General features: G+C 41.0%; 1 protein-coding gene across 4 annotated transcripts in view; it reads right to left on the minus strand.

Annotated features, from left to right (window-relative positions):
- The window catches only part of C2CD3 (C2 domain containing 3 centriole elongation regulator), a 130,715-nt gene that overhangs the window by 48,011 nt on the left and 62,048 nt on the right, over window positions 1-20,656 (minus strand). For all 4 annotated transcript variants that reach the window (XR_015726931.1, XM_045816163.2, XM_045816164.2 and 1 more), the window contains 4 exons: window positions 17,546-17,814; window positions 17,314-17,403; window positions 10,044-10,646; window positions 6,850-7,188 (listed from right to left, as the gene is read on the minus strand). Coding sequence is in view for 3 of the 4 variants with exons in the window: in XM_045816163.2 (XP_045672119.2) it covers window positions 6,850-7,188; window positions 10,044-10,646; window positions 17,314-17,403; window positions 17,546-17,814 (1,301 nt within the window). In the remaining variant the exon portion in view is untranslated. The remainder of the gene's footprint in view (window positions 1-6,849; window positions 7,189-10,043; window positions 10,647-17,313; window positions 17,404-17,545; window positions 17,815-20,656) is intronic.

A 20,656-nucleotide genomic window follows, 5' to 3' on the forward strand; every position in this document is an offset into this window, starting at 1 on the left:
CCCTGAATGCATGGAGTGGTCCCAAGGCCCTTATAAAAGCTTTGCAGACTCACTACTACCTTTGTCTGTAGACAGGTGCCAGGCTTGGAGGAAAGAGAGAAAGAAGCTGCCTTGTCAGTGTGCGCCAGCAGAGGACACCACATCCGCTCAGGGGAGCTCCGAGAGAGATCAGCGAGAGGACCAGCTGTGGTTCTGAGAGGCAGGACCCCAGCTTCCTGTGTGCTCTGCCCCTCATGTAGTGTGACATGTCAGGCCCTTCATTCTGGCTCTCTGGGTATCAGTTTCCTCATCTGAAACGTGCTCCCAAATCATTTCCCACAATAAAACTCCATGATTCTAGATGTCTACTAGTACTGTTCAGCTTTCTGGTTCATAGCACCCACCCTCCCCGTCCCACGCCACCCCTTTTATGGTTTGTTATGTTTGAAGATGCTATCTGCTAAAGGCCTTGAAATAAAACTACTATTTTGACTTTGGAAGAAGATTTTTTCCTTAGAAATATTTCTTTCAGCCAAACAGGCAGGTGATAAATAAGCTTGAGAAAGCAGGTCTGTCAGGTGTCCCTGGCTCTCTCCTTGTAGGTAGAAATTCAGGTGGGCCTGTTAACATTTCTGGAAAAGGTCAAGTTCTTTATTTTTTTAAATTTATTTTTATTATTTTTTAAAGATTTTATTTATTTGAGAGAGAGAGACAGCCAGCGAGAGAGGGAACACAAGCAGGGGGAGTGGGAGAGGAAGAAGCAGGCTCCAGCAGAGCAGGGAGCCTGATGCGGGGCTCGATCCCAGGACTCTGGGATCATACCCTGAGCCGAAGGCAGACGCTTAACGACTGAGCCATCCAGGCGCCCCTGGAAAAGGTCAAGTTCTGAAACACTTTTGGAGGCAGCCCAGAAGAAAGCCACTATACCTCCCACATGTTGGGATACACATCAAGAGCAGTTATTGAGATGAACTTGAGATGAACTAGCTTTACCATTTTCACTAGAATTCCTGTGTTTTACATAAATACATGCATCAAGAAAGATATAATTGTTTCAGAGATTAAAATAACAACCCCTTATGTTTGGATAACACCTTATAGCTTACAAACTTTTCTTATATACTGATAACGTACCTGAAAATCACACAAGATAGGTGTCTCTATCCTTATTTCACAAATAAGGCAACCAGGCAACAGAGAGGTGCACACCTGGCATTTGTAAGGCCCAGCCAGGTTTCCTGACTACCTACTCCAAGGTTTTTCCATTGCAATAGGTCTACTTAACTCTGCTTGGTGAAGAGCTCCCCCTGTGGCCTGGAATGAATGCATGGTAACTTTCCTCTTAGTGACGCCCAAATGTGTAAATTAACAAAAACTTAGTCCAGTTACAGTACACCAACATTAACTGACACTTTCTCTGTGTCACACATGCCCAGGTGAGTCAGGTTTGGTTCCTGACCTGGGGGAGACAGACACACAGACAATTAAAGTAAGAGAAGACTATACCAAAAGCATAGGGAGCTGTGGGAACCCAGAGGGCCTCCTAACCCTGCCTGGGTAGGTTAAAGAGAACCTCTAAAGGCTGATGATACTGTAGATTATTTTGGTTTTTACTTAGTATAACTTAGATTAACCTAATAATTTTACCTCTCTGTTCCTCAGTGCCTTAGTCGTAAAACAGGTCTAGAGACACCTGTCATGTCTGGTGTAAGAATACAACTCTGAAGAGTATTGAAGGTGATTCATAAAGAAAGGGTCTTCAGAGCTTTCTCTAACAAAAGTATTCAAGAAGCTCTTTTATTTTCAGAACGAGGACCAGTGGGGACCACAGAAAGTTCAAAGCTGCCTCAGATTTAAGCTTTGCTGAGAGCAAAGCTCATAATCCAGGGCTGTCGATGACTTGTAGTATTTGCTGTGACTTATCCTCTGTTAAATTCCCCATAAGCAACTTGCCTGTGGAAGGCAAAGCAGGAAATGAGAGAAGGTCTTAAGGAGAAGGAGGCATTGGACGAAGGTCTCAGATTCATTCACATCCTCATTTAACAAATATTTACTGCTTATCATATGTCAGATGCAGTTCCAGGTGTTGAGGATTTAATAGTGTAAATAAAACAAAACAAACAAAACTCCCTGTTTCTGCAGGACTCATATTCTTCTTGGAAGGACAGAAAATAAACAAAACACACTATTTAAAGACTACAGACAAAAATAAAGCAGGAAAGAGGCTAGAAAATGTTGGGGAAGGAGCTACAATTTCAGATGGATGGTCAGGGAAGGCCTTGTGAGACAAAGTTATTTCACTAAAGACACGCCAGAAATTAAGAATATTCGCAGGAGAGGAACATCAGATTCAAAGGCCCAGAGACAGGAGTCTGTCTATATTTCAGAAAAAGCGAAGAGGGGCTAGCATGGTTGGAACAGGGTGAATGAGGGGAAGAGAAGGATGCCAGCTGGAGCCTGGCAGCTGGGGAAAGGGAGAAAGGAATCCAGGCTAAGAAAGGTGCGTGAGCATAGGCCCAGGGAATGGCTTGTTGTTTGTTGTGGTAGGAAAGCAAAGGAAGCCACGCGCTACTGGAGGAAATCACCACTGTGTCATTCTCAACCACTCTAAAATCATGTCGGTTAGTCTTAGTTGAGCCCCTGGTTGAGCTCAGCAATGTTCTTATCTATTTCTTCATGATTCTCGTAGCTTCCTTACAATGACCAGCCAAAAGAGGATCCAGCCAAAGAGGATCAATTGCTATCACGATCCCCCATGCCCTCCCTAAGCAAGCCCAGAACATATACTTTCCCACTTTCATACCTTTGTTTGAGTCAAAATATCCACTTGGAGTTTTATCCCCACCTTTCTGAAATCCTATTCATTCTAAAAAGTTCTCCTGATTTCTCATCTCTCTGTTCTAAACTCTCTCTATATATGGTAGCGCCCTTTCGGCCTTCGGAACATTTTGCTTTATATATCATTAATGGTGTAGTTGCTAATCTTCGTAACAGGGTTATCAGCTCTTGGAGGTCAGAAACTATGTGTCATTTGCTCTGTCCTCTTTGTACCTGGCACTGGCCTTGCAGAGACTTACTACTTGCAAAATTGAACTGCCATTCTTGCGATGTAAGCACAGGACTGGGTGTGCAATATATACCCACCCTGGGTGAGACTGACTGGTAAAAACAGTGTAGACAGGCTTAACTGGCAAACACAGTCACATCTCATCCCTGAAAGGCACAATGGTATACAGGAAAAGAGCATGGGCTTCAGATCCAGACATAGCTGGAATCAAATCCTGGTTTCCAGAACTTATTAATAACTGTGTAACTCATGTCACTTTATCTTTTTGAGCTCTACAAAATGGGTAGGTACTGTAACCTAGTCACACCATCATTGTACTTGTGGTAAGGATGAAATGAGATTATTAATGTACAAAAATGAGAACAGGACTCGGTACAAGGAGATGCTCAAATAAATTACTGTCAAATTACTTTGCCAAGTCGTATTTTAAAATGTAATTTGCTGTTCTTCCCTAAGCAGCCTGAAGTGGTCTCTGAAAATGGTTTGCTATTCACTTGACCCAGAAAACCCTACAAAATCATGCAAGTCTTCGTTCCGACTGTACGAACACATGTGAATCTGTCCAGGCCATCAAAGGTATGCATATTCGAAAAGCCACCAAGGATGTGAAGGATGTCCCTATGCAGAAGCAACATGCGCCATTCCGTCGCTCCAATGCTGGAGTGGGTAGGTGTGCCCCGGACAAACAGTGGGGCGGGACACAGGGTCGGTGGCCCAAGAAGAGTGCTGAAGTTTTACTGCACATGCTTAAAAATGCTGAGAGTAATGCTGAACTTAGGGGTTTACATGTAGATTCTCTGGTGGTGGAGCACATCCAGGTGAACAAAGCCCCCAAGACGTGGCGTAGAACTTACAGGGCTTTTTTATTGACCGACCCAAAAAAGCTGGATTAAGCCACACATGACTCCCTGCCACACTGAGCTGCTCCTTTCTGAAAAGAGCAGACTGTTCCTAAAGCAGAAGACGAGGTTGCACAGAAGGAAACGATATCCCAGAAGAAACTGAAGAAACAAAAACTTACGTCCTGGGAATAAATTCTGCATAAAGTAAATAGAAATAGCAGTAAAAACAGAAAAAAAAAAAGAGTAACTTGCTGTCGAACGGGAAAGTTACAAGTATATTTGCATTGCTTTGTATTTGTACTTTTGCAATATGGAGACTCCCCCTAAAATGGAATATAAACCCTATTGTTGTATTTTAAATTCTATTTTCAATCCAAAGCAACGAAACAGAACAATTCTTACAAAAAATAAGTGCTTTCCTTAAATTCATTCATCTATTGATTTTTCTCTTTTAAAAAATTCAGTTTTTACACATTACACTTTCAAAAATAGGTTGCTTTGGTGGGTCAATAAAAAAGCAAAAATTATTTCCCAATTTTGTGACTCATATGGGATCTCATTATCTCTAATACAATAAAGCAAGGACTATACTTGGCGGAGACTTTGTCCTGAGATAAAACATTTCAAGGTCTCAAAGGTTATGAGAAGGATGAGAACCTCAGGGGTCATTATAGTAGCTTATACTCCTGGGAGTAATGCCTGTCGATGGTGTGTACGGAGAGAAATAGAAATGAAAGGTAGGGGCGCCTGGGTGGCACAGCGGTTAAGTGTGTGCCTTCGGCTCAGGGTGTGATCCCGGCGTTGTGGGATCGAGCCCCACATCAGGCTCCTCCACTATGAGCCTGCTTCTTCCTCTCCCGCTCCCCTGCTTGTGTTCCCTCTCTCGCTGGCTGTCTCTCTCTCTGTCAAATAAATAAATAAAATCTTAAAAAAAAAAAAAAGAAATGAAAGGTAAACAACAGTTACTATGGTATGAGTTTTGTTTCTGCTCCAACAATGGCACAAATTGAGAGAGGCCAACACAGAAATGATAGGAACTAAGTAGGGAGGCCAAACAAAAAGATATATATTTAAACCTGGGCTCAAAAGGCTTTGGTTGTCTGACTCCCTACACAGCCATCACACATTTCAGAAGTGTTACTTCCAACCACTTATAGATGAGAAATTCAAGACAGAAGGAGACAATAACTTGCTCCAAGTCACACACATACAACTTACTGGCTGGGAATACACAGCTGAAGCTATTCCTACTAGAATGTGAGCTCCACATGGACACGATTTTTATCTGTTTTGTTCATTGCTTCATCCCCAGCACGCTAGACAGTGCTTGTACACAGCAAATACTACACAAGTCTTGTTGAAGGGATGATGAGTGAACAAATAAGGTCTTTGCTCTTCAACAGTTCATATCTAGTAGAGAAGAGAACCATGCAAACAATTTCAATACCATGTGATATATGCTATGATAAAGAGGGCAAAAAAGTGCTGGGAGAGCAACAGAAGGAGCCTTTATGTCAGGGAAACTCTGATAAACAGTGAGTCTTTAAGAGAGGAGTTGGAATTAGCCAGAGAAAAGAGAAGGGTGACGGCAAAGAGAAAGTTTTAGGAGAGATTACAAGGCTGAATAAAGAGTAAGGCAAGGGTTCTTTGTGCCATGGACTCCTTTGGCTGTCTGGTGAGGTCTATGGGCTTCTACTTTTAACAACAGGGTATGTGTGTGTGTGTGTGTGTGTTTTGAGAGACAGCGAGAGAGCGAGAAGGAGGGAGAGAGGCAAAGGGAGAGGGAGAAAGAGAATCTTAAGCAGGCTCCATGTCGTGTGGAGCCTGAGGCAGGGCTTGATCTTACGACCCTGCGATCATGAACTGAGCTGAAATCAAGAGTTGGAGGCTTAACTGACTGAGTCACCCAGGTGCCCCAATGTGTGTGTGTGTGTGTGTGTGTGTATGTGTGTGTGTGTGTGTTTTAAAGATTTTATTTATTTGAGAGAGGAGGGGGAGAGAGTGAGAGGAGAGCACGAGTTTGGGGGAGAGACAGACAGAGAGGGAGAAGCAGGCTCCCCACTGAGCAGAAGACAGCTCGATGTGGGGCTTGATCCCAGAACCCCAGGATCATGACCTGAGCCAAAGGCAGACATTTAACCGACTGAGCCACCCACGCGCCCCTCTGTGTGTTTTTTTAAAATGCATAACATAAGACACACAGGATTACATAAAAATCAAATTATATTAGTGTTATTATCAAAATGCTAAAAAAGCTGTGACCTGCTAAATATATATGCTTTATTAATATGTAACAAGATCTAACTATAGGTTTTACAACTACCTTAATTTTGAAGTAATGATAGGTATAAAAAGATATTTGTGGTATGAAAGTATCTGTGATTTCTACTACTGACAACATCACAGGTATTGCTAATATTACTAGGGTCTAGTGCCTACGTTCATAACTGTAGGAAATGTTAAATTTTAGTTAGAGGTTAATAAAATTCAGATGTGATTATTTTCCTATCCAAGTTCACCACCCTGACTTTTTAATCCTTGAGTCCTTAGGGGTTTAGGGATCCAGTGTTAAGAACTCTTGGTCCCAGGTACATAATGAAGAGGGCCCGAGCTGGTAGCAATGGAAAGGAAAAAAGAGTCCTACGAGAAATTTAAGGGATACAACAATTTAATAAATTTGATGATTTGAGAGTGGATAAGGAAAAGAGAAGTACCTAAGTTGATACTCAGGTTTCTGGACTGGGGAATTTATGATATGCAAAATTAATATATAACTGGCAATGTCCACTTAAGTTCAGAAAGGCTTTCAAGTTGCTTAAAACTTTAGGCTTGAGAAATATAATAATTATTAAGATTGTTAACAGTTGTTGCAGATTCTGTCATGATTTCTAAGATTCGTGAAGACAGGACTATAGCCTGAGGAGTCAGATACATGCTCCTGGAAAAGTAAGTAAAGCATACCTTTTAAGCTCAAATGCATCGCTCTTTCTACCAGGATACTGACTGCAAAAGTTCCATCCAACTTGGCTGGGCCCTCCTCGCCTGGGCAGACTTCCCTTGTGGTGTTGTTGCAGGGGACCTGGGTGGAGGCAGAAGACTTCTGGGGGCCAGGTGATGGAGAGAGCTGAATCTCATCATTCCTTCTGGAGAACAGCTCAGACTCACTGTGGCTGCTGCAGTCCACAGAATCCAGTTCAGGAGCGGGCCCAGGGTGTGGGGAAGGAGAGGAAAGAACCAAGTGAACTCGCAAGGCAGCTCCTGAGAGGTTGGAAGCATTTCGTCCAAATAGAGGATACACACCTGCAAGAGGACAGAGGAGGATAAGCCCAAGCAACCAGGTACCAGGAACACTCTCTAACCTTGGAAATGACTCACTGAGAGTGCTTGTGGTCCTCTCTCCTTCGACGGGCCTACAGGCCCCAATATACCAATTTGTAAAAGAAACGGTGAAGTTAGTATACGGTGTGAGAATTTTTATTTCCCTTCTCCGCAACATGCACACTATCTCCATTAATGGAAAGTAGTAAGAGCTTGGATTTGAAGCCAAAGCCAAATGACTACCAGGCAGAGTTGTTGTGGAAGAGATTCATGTGCTAGGGGTGAGCAGACTGAGATGAATTCTGAAGCCTTTTGAAAGCCTTTTGAAATAATAATAAGATTATTATTAAAGCAGGAGCGGCCTGTCTTCTCTGCCACATGTCCCACTGGCTCCTGTCCTTAGGCTTTCTCCTAAGGCCTTCTTCTTAGGAAGCTGTCCTGGTGCTCAGTTTAGCCTCAACAACTAAATATGTCTGGCAGTAGCCCTGAAGATCATTTGGAAATGAAGTAGGAGGCTTCAGCAAAGGAGGCAAGAAAGAAAAATAGGGGAATTAGTATTTGTTGAGGGTTTTTCATGTGCCAGAATCTGAGGAGTTAGGTAACCTGCCAAGGTGACTTTTCCAATAAGTGGCAGATTTAAACCCAGGGATCTGAACTTACAGGATTCTTGGATGTTAAAATGAGATTTCATTATATAGCAGAAGGCACTAAGAATTCTTTCAGAATCTTAAAAGTTTGCTTCATTAGATTCATTTCAATTCAGGAAAACGGAGTTAACTGATTCACAGGAAGCAGTAAGATGGAGCTTTCCCCGTCTTTTTCTGTTTTTTAGGTAACCTCTTTTCTTCTGATGCAATGTGTGAATTATCATCACTGTCACAAGCAGAAAGTAAGGGCAATAGGAGGGAAGACATCCAAAAGCAACACCGCTAAATCCTTATCCTCAAGAAACTCAACAGCTACTTGGAAGGATGGTTGGGTGGATAACTGGATGGACTGCTTGACTCATTCAATCAGTACATCAAATGCCACACCTTGTACAAAGCCCGTTTACAAGAAGATAAAAAGCTTAGACTGATGGGAGGTGGAAAAGCAGGAGAGAAATGGACAATCTGAAAAGTTAAATACTTCCTTTGGTATCACGCAATAAAAAGAGGTTATTTGTGCTTGAGTTCTGATCCTTAAATCTTTACTCACTGTTCCAAACCTACTTTCTTCAGCAGAGTGAAGTTAAAAGCCCATCTTTATGAACTTTGGTTCAAGTCAGCTGTGTTTACTTCAAAGACATTTTCTGCAGGCTCCCTAAAGTGACTCTAGGCTCGCCAGATAAAACAGGGCACATGGCATTTAACGAGGTGTTCAACAGAGCCAGAATTACACCTGCTGGGTCCAGAGAAAACCAGAGAATCTGGGATGATCACCCAAATACTCAGTTCGTATTTAGCCTGGGCTACCTGTTCAACAACAGGGTCAGAGCACGAGGCTAAGAGAGCTACACAGGGTTGTGATTCAGCCTCTTCAGCTGTGTGGTGGAGGAAATAACAACTACTCTTACAAGGAGTGTCCCCGTGAATAAATATCATGTTTATAAAGAATCTAGTCTGGTCACCTTCAATTCATTCTGCATTATCGTTACTAAGTGGAGTCTTCTAAAATGCAAAACTATCACTCTTCTATTCAGACCCCGTTAGAATAGCTTTCCATAGCTCTCAGATAAAAGTCCGGTACTCTTGTCTGCCTTTCTAACTTCATCTCTTTATCATCTCCCATCCTATATATCCTATGATCCAGCAGTGCCAGATTACCTACCGTGCCTGAAAGCTATCAAGCTGCTTCATGCCTCTGGGCCTTCACAGGCTGTTCCCCTGTTTAGAATATCATTCTTCCCTTTTCGTGGCTTATTCCTAAATCCTTTGAAACTCAGGTCAAGCATCATTTCCAGAGATATCATCCTTGAACCAAAGCGATGTTACATCCCTGTGCTCTGCAATACCACTGAGAAAACCTTTTCATAGTTCTTATGCTTTACTGTAATTGTTTATTTACCTCTTTATTCTCCCATGGACTATCTCTTACTCATCTCTGAATTCCCAGAGCCCAGTATACGTATCTGAACAAAAGTACTAAACAAAAGTTTAAAAGAAAGCATTTAGCACATAATTCCACTTGTAAAATGTTACACCTTTTTCCTTTCTGCCTTGTGAACCAGTTTATTACCTTGTACGTTTTCTTTATGATTTCAAGATGTGCTGACCAGAGAGAGGATATCCTAGTGTCATCAGCAGATATGTTTTTCAGTGTATTTTAAAAACTAGCATTCTAGATTATCATATAGGCTCTTACACATGAGGTTAAAGATAGTCCCCCCAATTCACCGATTTTTATTTTATACATACTAATTGAGTACAATATTCTAGGCACTATGTTAGGTGCAAAAATCTGATAAATTTGAATGTATTCTAGAGTTACAAAGTTCAGAGCCAGTTCTTAGATCTGTGGTGACCCTACCAAGATATAGTCACTAGGTAATGCCCCTCTTTTAAGCAGCTAGTGGTGCTCTTTCTTTTTGAAAATTCTTTAGTTATAAGAAGCATTACTAAATTATTACTAAGCTTTTAGCATACAATACTGGAAAAAAACACTTACCAGCTGTGAGCCTGGGTAGTAATCTAAGCTCTTTGAGCCTCCATTTACATGACTATAAAATAGGTCTGCTACCTATCTCACGGCACTGCTAGGAGTATCGAATAAAATAATGTCTGAGGGAGTTTATCCCATAGTGCTTGTCACAGAGCAGGTACTCAAACCACAAGAGCTGAGGCCGGTTCCTCACTTACCACTGACAGTTAATGTCCTTGCTGACCTCTCCCCAAGTCTGGCCAGGTCCACATAGGCTGAGCCAATCCAACTGTCCGTCTGGTGGGGCCTCTCCACACTGTCATTGCCATAAGCCCGCCACACTTGGATCTCTAACCTCTCCTCCCTGAAATACCAAAGCAGTGACGGGCCCCTTGTGACTTCTGCTCTTTTGGATGCCTTGAAAGTAACCATGACCTGCTTTTTGTTTGTAGATTCCTTAGGCTTCTTGAGAGGGGTCCAGAAGGCCTCATGATCATACAGCTTGTAGCGGAGGTAGCAGTATGTGTTCTTATGAACGTGGCTCTGGCCGGCAAGAAGCACACAATGGATGGGTAGCCAGAGCCTTGGGGTGGATATGGTGACAATGGCTGGCTCCGCTTCATTCATCTTGACAAGATTCTTCAGATTATTCTCAAAGCTCCAGCCCAACAGCTCAGCAGCTTCCAACACCCGCTCTCTATCTCCAGGATGCGTGAAGGAAACTGAAAGCTCCAGGCCACCCACAATCTTCTGCATGAGCTCCAAACCGTGAGGCAGGGCCCCATCCTCTGGCAAAATGATAGGATACCATCCTGTGATCCCTTATGGAGAAAAATGAGATTTTCAATTGTTGTTTTAAGAGTAAAACGATTTACCCACTTCCTACTCCAGATCCACCATTACCCTGGCCCAAGACAGAACAGAAAACATATACCCACAGAACACTGGAGTTTGTTTCATCTGATTACTGGAAGACAATGAGATCAGGTGGAAGAACAAAGGTTAGGAGTTGAAAGACCCTTGTTCTCCGCTAGGCTCAGCCCCAAACTTGCAGTTCAGTCTAGGTAAGTCATTAATTTCACTCAGCCTTGGTTTCCTTACCTGACAAACAGGAAAATTAGTGCTAATATTGCCCACCAGACAAAGTTGTTATAATCATCAAATGAAATAATGGTTTTGGAAGAGTTTGAAAAGAGAAGTGTTATAAAAAATGTGAAATGGAGGGGTTGGAAGATGGTGGCTGACTGGGGGACCCCAGGCTTCACCTTGTACCACAAATAAAACTAGATTACTATCAAATCATCCTAAATACCCCAGAAATTGACCTGAGGACTGGCAAAACAAACTCTACAACTAAAGGCAGAGATGAGGCCTCATCAAAGAAGGTAGGTGGTGTGGAGACACAGTTTGGGAGAGAAATGGATTGTGGCCGCTGCAGTGGGGAGGGAGCCATGGCCACAGAGAATGGCAAGAGACAGACTAGTACACAGGGGAGCTCATGGGGAACATGAATCCCCATGGCAACTGGCTTGGAAAGTGAGAGGGACTAAATTTCACGAGTTTCTGCAATAAGTGGGGCTTAAAGCCTAGAGTTCTAAAGGTCAGCGTGCTTGGCTCTGATAGAGTCCGGAGGGCACTGGGGCTGCTCTTGGAGAGGAGGCAAACAGCCTGAGAACATACAGTGTAGAAACAGCAATCTGAAGAGCACCTGGAGCACACAGTGTTATATGCAAATCTGAAGAGCACCTGGAGCACACAGTGTTATATGCAATCTGAAGAGCACCTGGAGCACACAGGTTATATGCAAACCTAACGGTAACCATATATCAAAAAACCACTAATAAATATGCGAAGAATATACAGTGTGAAGAACATATGTATGAAGAACATACAGTGTAGAAACAGCAATCTAAAGAGCACCTGGAGCACACAGTGTTATATGCAAATCTGAAGAGCCCCTGGAGCACACAGTGTTACATGCAAACCTAATGGTAACCATATATCAAAAAACCACTAATAAATATGTGAAGAATAAAGAGAAAGAAATCCAAATATATCATTAAAGAAAATCAGCAAACCATGAAAGAAAGGATCAGAGATTTCAGAATGGATAAAAAACAAGACCTGTCTATATGCTGCCTATAAGAGACTCATTTTAAACTTAAAGACACCTGCAGATTGAAAATGAGGGGATGAAGAAAAATTTATCATGCAAATGGATGTAAAAAGAAAGCCAGAGTAGCAATACTGTTATTGGACAAAACAGACTTTAAAACAAACTGTAACAAGAGATAAAGAAGGACACTCTATATTAATAAAGGGGACAAACTAACAAGAAGATACAACAATTATAAATATTTATGTACCCAACATAGGAACACCCAAATACGTGAAACAGTTAAACACAAACATAAAGGAACTAATCGATAACAACACAATAACATTAGCAGACTTTAACGCCCTACTTACATCAAGGGACAGATCATCTAAACAGAAAATCAACAAGGAAACAATGGCTTTGAATGACCCACTGGAACAGATGGATTTAACAGATATATTCAAAACAGCAGAACATCCTAAAACATTCAAAACATCCTAAAACATTCAAAACATCCTAAAACAGCAGAGAACACACTCTTTGCAAGTACACATAGAACATTCTCCAGATTAGATTACATATTAGGCCACAAAACAAACCTCAACAAATTCAAGAAGATCAAAGTCACACCCTGCATCTTTTCTGACCACAACGCTAAGAAACTAGAAGTCAACCACAAGAAAAAATCTGGGAAGGATACAAATACGTGGAGGTTAAATAACATGCTACTAAACAATGAATGGATCAACTAAGAAATAAAAGAAGAAATAAAAGTAGATGGAAACAAATGAAAACACAATGGTCCAAAATCTTTGGGATGCAGCAAAAGCAGTTCCAAGAGGGACGTTTATAGCAATAGAGGCCTACCTTAAGAAGCAAGAAAAATCTCAAATAAACAACTTCACCTTACACCTAATCTAGAAAAAGAACAAACAAACAAACAAAAAAACCTAAAACTAGTAGAAGGAAGGAAATAAGAAAGATTAGAGCAGAAATAAATGATATAGAAACTAGAAATACAATAGAACAGATCAATGAAGCCAGGAGCTGGTTTCTTGGAAAAAAGTAAAATTGGCAAGCATACAACTAAAGAAATAAAAGGCATCCAAATTGGTAAGGAAGAAGTAAAATTTTCACTATTTGCAGATGACATGATACTATGTATAGAAAACCCTAAAGATTCTACCAAAAAACTGGCAGAACTGATAAACAAATTCAGTAAAGTTGCAGGATACAAAATCAATGTACAGAAATCTGATACATTTTTTTTCTTTCTTTTTTTCTTTAAAGTAGCCCAGTGCAGGGCTTGAACTTATGACCCTAAGAGCAAGACCTGGGCTGAGATCAAGACTGGATGCTTAACCAACTGAACCACCAACAGGTGCCCCTGTTGAATTTCTATACACCAATAATGAAGCAGCAGAAAGAGAAATTAAGAAAACAATCCTATTTGTAATTGCACCAAAATAATAAGATATCTAGGAATAAACCTAACTAAAGAGGTAAAAGACCTGTACTCTGAAAACTATAAAATATTGATGAAAGAAACTGAAGACAACACACAGATATGGAAAGACATTCCATGCTCATGGATTGAAAGAATATTGTTAAAATGCCTATAACCCAAAGATCTACACATTTAAAGCAATCCCTATCAAAACACCAATAGCATTTATCACAGAAAAAACAATCCTAAAATCTGTATGGAACCAGAAAAGACCCAAAATAGCCAAAGCAATCTTGAAAAAGAAAAGCAAAGTTGGAGGCATCACAATTCTGGACCTCAAGTTTTTTTTTTTTTTTTTTTTTTTTAAAGATTTTATTTATTTATTCGACAGAGATAGAGACAGCCAGCGAGAGAGGGAACACAAGCAGGGGGAGTGGGAGAGGAAGAAGCAGGCTCATAGCGGAGGAGCCTGATGTGGGGCTCGATCCCACAACGCCAGGATCACGCCCTGAGCTGAAGGCAGACGCTTAACCACTGTGCCACCCAGGCGCCCCTGGACCTCAAGTTATACTACAAAGCTGTAGTAATCAAAACAGTATGGTACTGGCACAAAAACAGACACATAGGTCAACAGAACAGAATAGAAAACAGATATAAACCCACAATTATAACATCGATTAGTCTTTGACAAAGCAGGAAAGAATATCCACTGGGAAAAAGACACCATTCAACAAGTGGTGTTGGGAAAACTGGACAATAACTGCAAAAGAATGAAACTGGACCACACTTTCTTATACTATACACAACAATAAACTCAAAATGGATTAAAGAGCCAAATGTGAGACCTGAAACCATAAAAATCCTAGAAGAGAACACAGGCAGTAACTTCTTTCACATCGGTCATAGCAACTTTTTTTTAGATATGTCCACTGAAGCAAGGGAAACAAAAGCAAAAGTCAACGATTGGGACTACATCAAAATAAAAAGCTTCGAAACACTGAAAGAAACAATCAACAAAACTAAAAGGCAATCTACTAAATGGAAGAAGACACTTGCAAATGACATATCTGATAAAGGGTTAGTATCCAAAATATATACAGAACTTACACAACTCAATACCCAAAAAACAAATACTCCAATTAAAAAATTGACAGAAGACATGAACAGACATTTCTCCAAAGAAGACATCCAGATGGCCAACAGAGACATGAAAAGATGCTCATCATCACTTACCGTCAGGGAAATGCAAATCAAAACTACAATGAAGTATTACCTCACACCTGTCAGAATGGCTGAAATCAACAACACAAGAAACAACAGGTATTGAAGAGGATGTGGAGAAAGGGGAACCCTCTTACACTGTTGGTGGAAATACAAACTGGTGCAGCCACTGTGGAAAACCGTTTGGAGGTCCCTCAAAAATTTAAAATAGCACTACCCTACAATTGAGGAATCGCATTACTTGCTATTTACCCAAAGAGTGCAAAATCACTAATTCGAAGGGATACCTGCACCCCTATGTTTACAGCAGCACTATTTACAATAGCCAAGATACGGAAGCAGCCCACGTCGTGTACGTTGATAGATGAGTGGATAAAGAAGATGTGAGATACACACACACACACACACACACACACACACACACACAGACATGAATATTATTCAGCCATAAAAAAGAACGAAATCTTGCCACTTGCAATGACATGGATAGAGCTAGAGAGTATAATGTTAAGTGAAACAGAGAAAGGCAAATACCAAAGGATTTCACTCTTATGTGGAATTTAAGAAACAAAACAAATGAGCAAAGGGGGAAAAAGAGAGAGAGAGACAAACCAAGAAACAGACTCTTAACTATACAGAACAAAGAGATAGTTACCAGAGGGGAGGAGTGTGGGGGGATGGGTTAGATAGGTGGTAGGGATTAAGGAGTGTACTTGTCATGAGGAGCAGAGGGTGATGGACAGAAGTGCTGAATCACTACACTGTACACCAGAAACTAATATAATACTGTATGTTAATTATAGTAGAACTAAAATGAAAACTTAAAAAAAGATGGGGTATATATACACAATGAAATATTATTCAGCCATAAAAAGAATAAAATCTTCCCATTTGCACTAACATGGATGGAGCTAGAAACTATACTGCGAAATGAAATAAGTCAGTCAGAGAAAGACAAAAACTATATGGTTTCACTCATATGTGGAATTTAAGAAACTAAATAAGCAAAGGAGAAAAAAAGAGAGGGAGAAAACAAATCAAGAAACAAACTCCTAACTATAGAGAACAAACTGTTGGTTACCAAGGGGAGGCCGGTGGGGGGATGGGTGAAATAGGAGATGGGGATTAAGAAGTGTAGTTGTGATGAGCACAGGGTGACGTATGGAACTGTTGAATCACTATATTGTACACCTGAAACTAATATAACACCGTATGTTAAAAAAAAGAAAACTTGCCTCATATGGCACCAATTCACTTCTCCAACCCTCAGTTTTTTCATCAGCAAAATGAGGAAATTAGGCCTCTACAGGCCCTCCTGAATCTAAGAATGGGTAATTCAGTACTGTGTCTACATGAGGGATGGAGAAGAGGAGGAATACAATGAGAGGAAATAAAACAAAACTTGCCTACATCCTAATTCATTCCACTTGAACCCGTTAAAACACATACACATCATTTAAGGAAAAAAAAGTGAAATGTGATTAAAGGGCTATAAATACACTGGAAAAGGCATGGGTCAGGAGACCTAGGGTGTAGTCCTAAGTCTTCTACTGAAGGAACTGCCACTTAGTAAAAATACACCAAGGGCCAGGCACTAGGCTGCAAAATAATAAAAGCTATTCTTTATGGAGTATCCACTGTGTGTCAGATATACTTTTAGTGCTTCATATGTATTACTTCACTTAATTCTCCTGATAACTGGGATAATAATCCCTATTTTACAGATGAGAAAATGGAAGCTCAGAGACCTGCCCAAATTATTATAGCTACCACATTGTACAAATAAGTGACGTAAGTGAGAAACCCTATATACCAAGCTGCACAGACGGTCCTCTGGCAGGCATAGAGAGTACGTGTTAGAGAGTCCTGCTCAAATTTTAACTCACAATTAAACCTGGGAGATGTGTGCTAGAATTCTGCAAACTAGATTACACAATCCTAGGGAGGATGATGGGCAAGAGAAGGAAAGCTGACATTTACTGGGTGCCTACTTTGTGTCAGGTACTTTATACATCCCATTTCGTCAGCCCCTACTTTGCAGACTTGTCAGGATTAACCACCTCCATTCATGAGATAAGAAAACTGAGGCTCAGAAGGGTCAAGATCACTGAGCAAGCAGTAAGTAGGACAGGACCATTATTTCCACACTGCCTTGGTGGCTGTCTTCTTTTGGGCCATTACCTCCTATCTTTATTCCTTCTTTAGTGCGAGAGGAGGGTACAGTGACAAAGAACAGGTGAATCTGGACTCGATTTCCAGTACTGCCACTCGCTAGTTGTGTGGTTTTGGCAAATCACTTAAACTCTGTGAGCCTAAGTTTCCTCATCTGTAAAATAAAAATAGTAAGATCCTGTATCCCCACCAAGTAGGGTTATAATGAGACTCACACAATATCTGAGGAAATATTTCACAAAATGCTCTATAATGTAATGGGTACCACCATATTTATTATTGGTAGTATCACCATCATCATCTTTCCTGGAGTAAGACGACAGTACAAAGCTTTGAGCTACTTTACTTTGTTAGAAGACTTTTGAAATGATTAGGAGAGGATGTAAAATATTTCTCAGAAAACTTTTAAGGTACTTGGGATTATACAAAAACATTTGTTAGGGGTGATGTTTTCTTTTGCATATCTTACAGGGAGCCATGCAAGATGATCTCTTGTAGGAAAGTAAATGAGAAGGGGTAGAATTAGGAAGTGATTATCGAGGACCCTTACCAGATCTCTTGACCAGCAGCTCTTTTGTGGGAACCTTAACTACTCCAAGCAGATACTCTCTGCATGACTGGATAGTGGTTATATCACTAGCTGTCAAATCAAACAAAAAAGAGAAATTAGTGCTTTACTGACCAAACGGCTGAATATTTCACCACGTATTTTCTAGGAAGAGCTCTACCATACAAAACAGAGTCCCTTTTAATTCGGATTGTGATTAGTCATTGGTGCTCACCTGACTTGGTATCTTCATGATAAATAGCAAAAGTGACCTCTGCAAATTCCAACAGTTCTGCCAGGAAACAGGCCTCTCCACTGCAGTGCTGAGTCACCAAGTTACATGGAAACTCTAAGTGATGGGAGAACTCAGGGCAGAAGGAACAGGCTACAGGGCGGGTTCGGCGCTGTTCTCCCTTGGGCAGGAAGGAGAGATGAGTGGTGACAAAGGCATTGACCCCGACTGTGGCACTGAACTGCAGAGTGGGTTCCTGCTCGGCCAGAGCCCTGTAAGGCGAGAAGGATGGGAATGAGATGGCAGTATCAGAAGTCAGCCGGATTGCCTGGAAAACATCTGCATCATTTCCATGAGGCCACCAAGAAGATTAACTGACCATATATTTCCTATCTAGGCTTTGGAGAGAGCCATAATGTGCTTTCTTAGTAATCTAAATATCATAGTGCATGTGTATGGGGTGGGGGAAGACAACATTCACGTGTTTGCCAGAGTGACACTCCAAGGACACTCCATTGTACTGTCAATGACCTTCGACCAAAGACTACCATACCAGGGAGCAACGGTAGTTGAACAAGCTCGTTCTACTGTTCAATACAATGAGAAAGAACATATACCAAGAGGAATCATGGGGAATTTTAGTAAAAAAATATCAGAAAGGACTTATATAGCACTAGACTCATTAGCTGATTTGGTTGTTCAAGGAAGTGGGGCTTTTGCTCTGGACTGCTGTTCTAATGAATCTTACCTAGGAAGGAGTGAGGACTAGAATAAGGCTAAGGCTGTAATTGGTAAAGCAGCAGCGGTCAGGATGGGGGGATTTAAGTATTTTTGTGATTTTCATAATGACCTTGTTCTGGTTTGTATCCAGACAAGATTACAGAGTAACTTTATTTTGTTTCGCTTCATCATGGTTGCAAAGCAGCCTTATATGATGCTGGTGTTCTGTGAGATTGTTAACGCTTAGCATGAAAACGCCAAGCTCAGTGACAAGTGTCAGATCAGTTCCCAGATGTCTCTCTGGGGCTGTTTTCTCAGTAGAGATGTACCACAACACACAGACAGAACCTATCCATCTTTAACTGATACTCATAAACAGTCATAAGTCTTTCGTGTATGGGTGTAGCACGAGACAAACTCCCTTATCCCAACTTCCCCAAGTTGGGTATAAAATTAACACTTAGGCAAAGAGGTCACCTCTTTTCATATATCTTTTTTTTTTCCAAGTAAGCTCTACACCCAATGTGGGGCTTGAACTCATGACCCTGTGATCAAGAGTCACATGCTGTACCAACTGAGCTATCCAGGCGCCCCAAAGAGGTCACCTCTTTTTGAAGCATTTCCTCATAGCTGCAAAGCAGATTTAGAGGGGTTCCTTCTTTATTATACTTGATATGTATTAGTAAAAGGTAGTAATCTAGAGTTATACAGATCTGGGTTTTAATCTTGCTCTATCATTTAATTAAATGTGTGGCCTTGGACAAGTTATTCAAACTCTTCCAAGTTTCATTGTCCTCTTTGCTAAAATAAGGATAGCATATGGATACAACAAATAACTCTCAGAGATGGCAGTGACAGCAAAGAAAGTATGGGTCCAAAGCCAGTTTGAATTCATTCATTCAATAATTATTTCCTAAGCATCTGCTGTGTGTATCATGCATTGGGCTCAGAGCTAGATAACATAGAGTAGTGAAATAACTACAATTTCTTACCCTCGTGGAACTTAAAAAGTTTTGCAGGGCCTCTGCTGTCAAACAAGTGACTATCTATATCTAGACTGTGATTTCTCTTCCTTTGATCCCATTATCTTTTTGCTAGTACTTCACCAGCAAATCAATGAACCCATGTATGTTCATGAAATTTCTACTCATTCTCAGTGAAAGATCAGGTTAGTTAAAAGACTCACATGAATAAGAAAGATGGGGTCTGTTGACACAGACATTGAAAATGTATTTTCAGGAAGATCACTGTTACTTAAGATGAGGGTTGGTGTCTCTCTTTTTTTTTTTAAGATTTTTTTTTTTTGAAAGAGAGAGAGAAAAAGAGAGAGAGCAAGTGTGCACAAGCAGGTGGAGGGGCAGAGAGAAAGAATCTCAAGCAGATTCCCGCTGAGCAGGGAGCCAGATGGCGGGGCTTGATCTCAAGACCCTGAGATCATGACCTGAGCTGAAATCAAGAGTCAGATGCTTAACTGACTGAGTCATCCAGGTGCCCGGAGGGTTGGTGTCTCCTGATAAGAGAAGGCTGACTTCAGAGAACCTGCTATCTGGATACCAAGAATTCCTATCTTCAATAAGAGGCGAAGTAAAACCTATTCCTAATTTTACTGTATTTTGCTGGCTAATAAGAGTAATGTTAGTTATTTATACAAATGCAACTAATCATTTGTATAGTAGTTAATTTATAAAGTGACTTCATATTTGTTAATTCTTATACTGATCCTTATAAAATCAGGGGAGGTGTTCATAATTTCCATTTTTCGGATAAAGAAACTTAGACCCAGAGAAGTAAAGAAATTAGACCCAAGATCACACACAGCTAGTGGAAGATAGGGGTGGGGCTTGAAGCCAAGGGGTCCAATTTCTAGTGCAATTCTGTTTCCATTATACCTTGTCTGTCTCATATTCTGTAGGACTGAAGACTATCCAAACTATCAGAAGAATGTAGTGTTACAACTCGCCTGGCTTCTTAACCTTTCCTTCTTGAAACAGTAACACAGACCAAATGCAAGGCTTACAACAAACTGGATGCCATGTGATCTGACTTTTTTTATGATCCCCAAAGAGAGGGACTACTGAGCTTCTTATGCATGAGAAAGCTACTGAGTATCTAAACTCCAAGTACTTCTCTGCCAATTCAGTTGCGGTTAATTTGCAGATTCTGACCCTGGCTGGGGCTCACACAGAACAGGTACTCCACAGACAGAAGTTTCATGCCTCCTTGCCTTCGTACATGTTCTTCCCTGTGAACATAATAGTTTTCAGCTCTCCTGGGCATTTTGATAACTTCTGCTCTTCTTTCAAGACTGAGATTCAGAAGGGCTCTGAATGCCAAATTGAGCAGGTTAGAGCCTACCCTGTGAACCAGTAGTCCCTAAATAAAGTAGAGTGTGTA

The sequence above is a fragment of the Ursus americanus genome, chromosome 16, assembly GCF_024610735.1.
Source record: "Ursus americanus isolate L20-20 chromosome 16, mUrsAme1.1.p, whole genome shotgun sequence".
NCBI lineage: Eukaryota > Metazoa > Chordata > Mammalia > Carnivora > Ursidae > Ursus > Ursus americanus.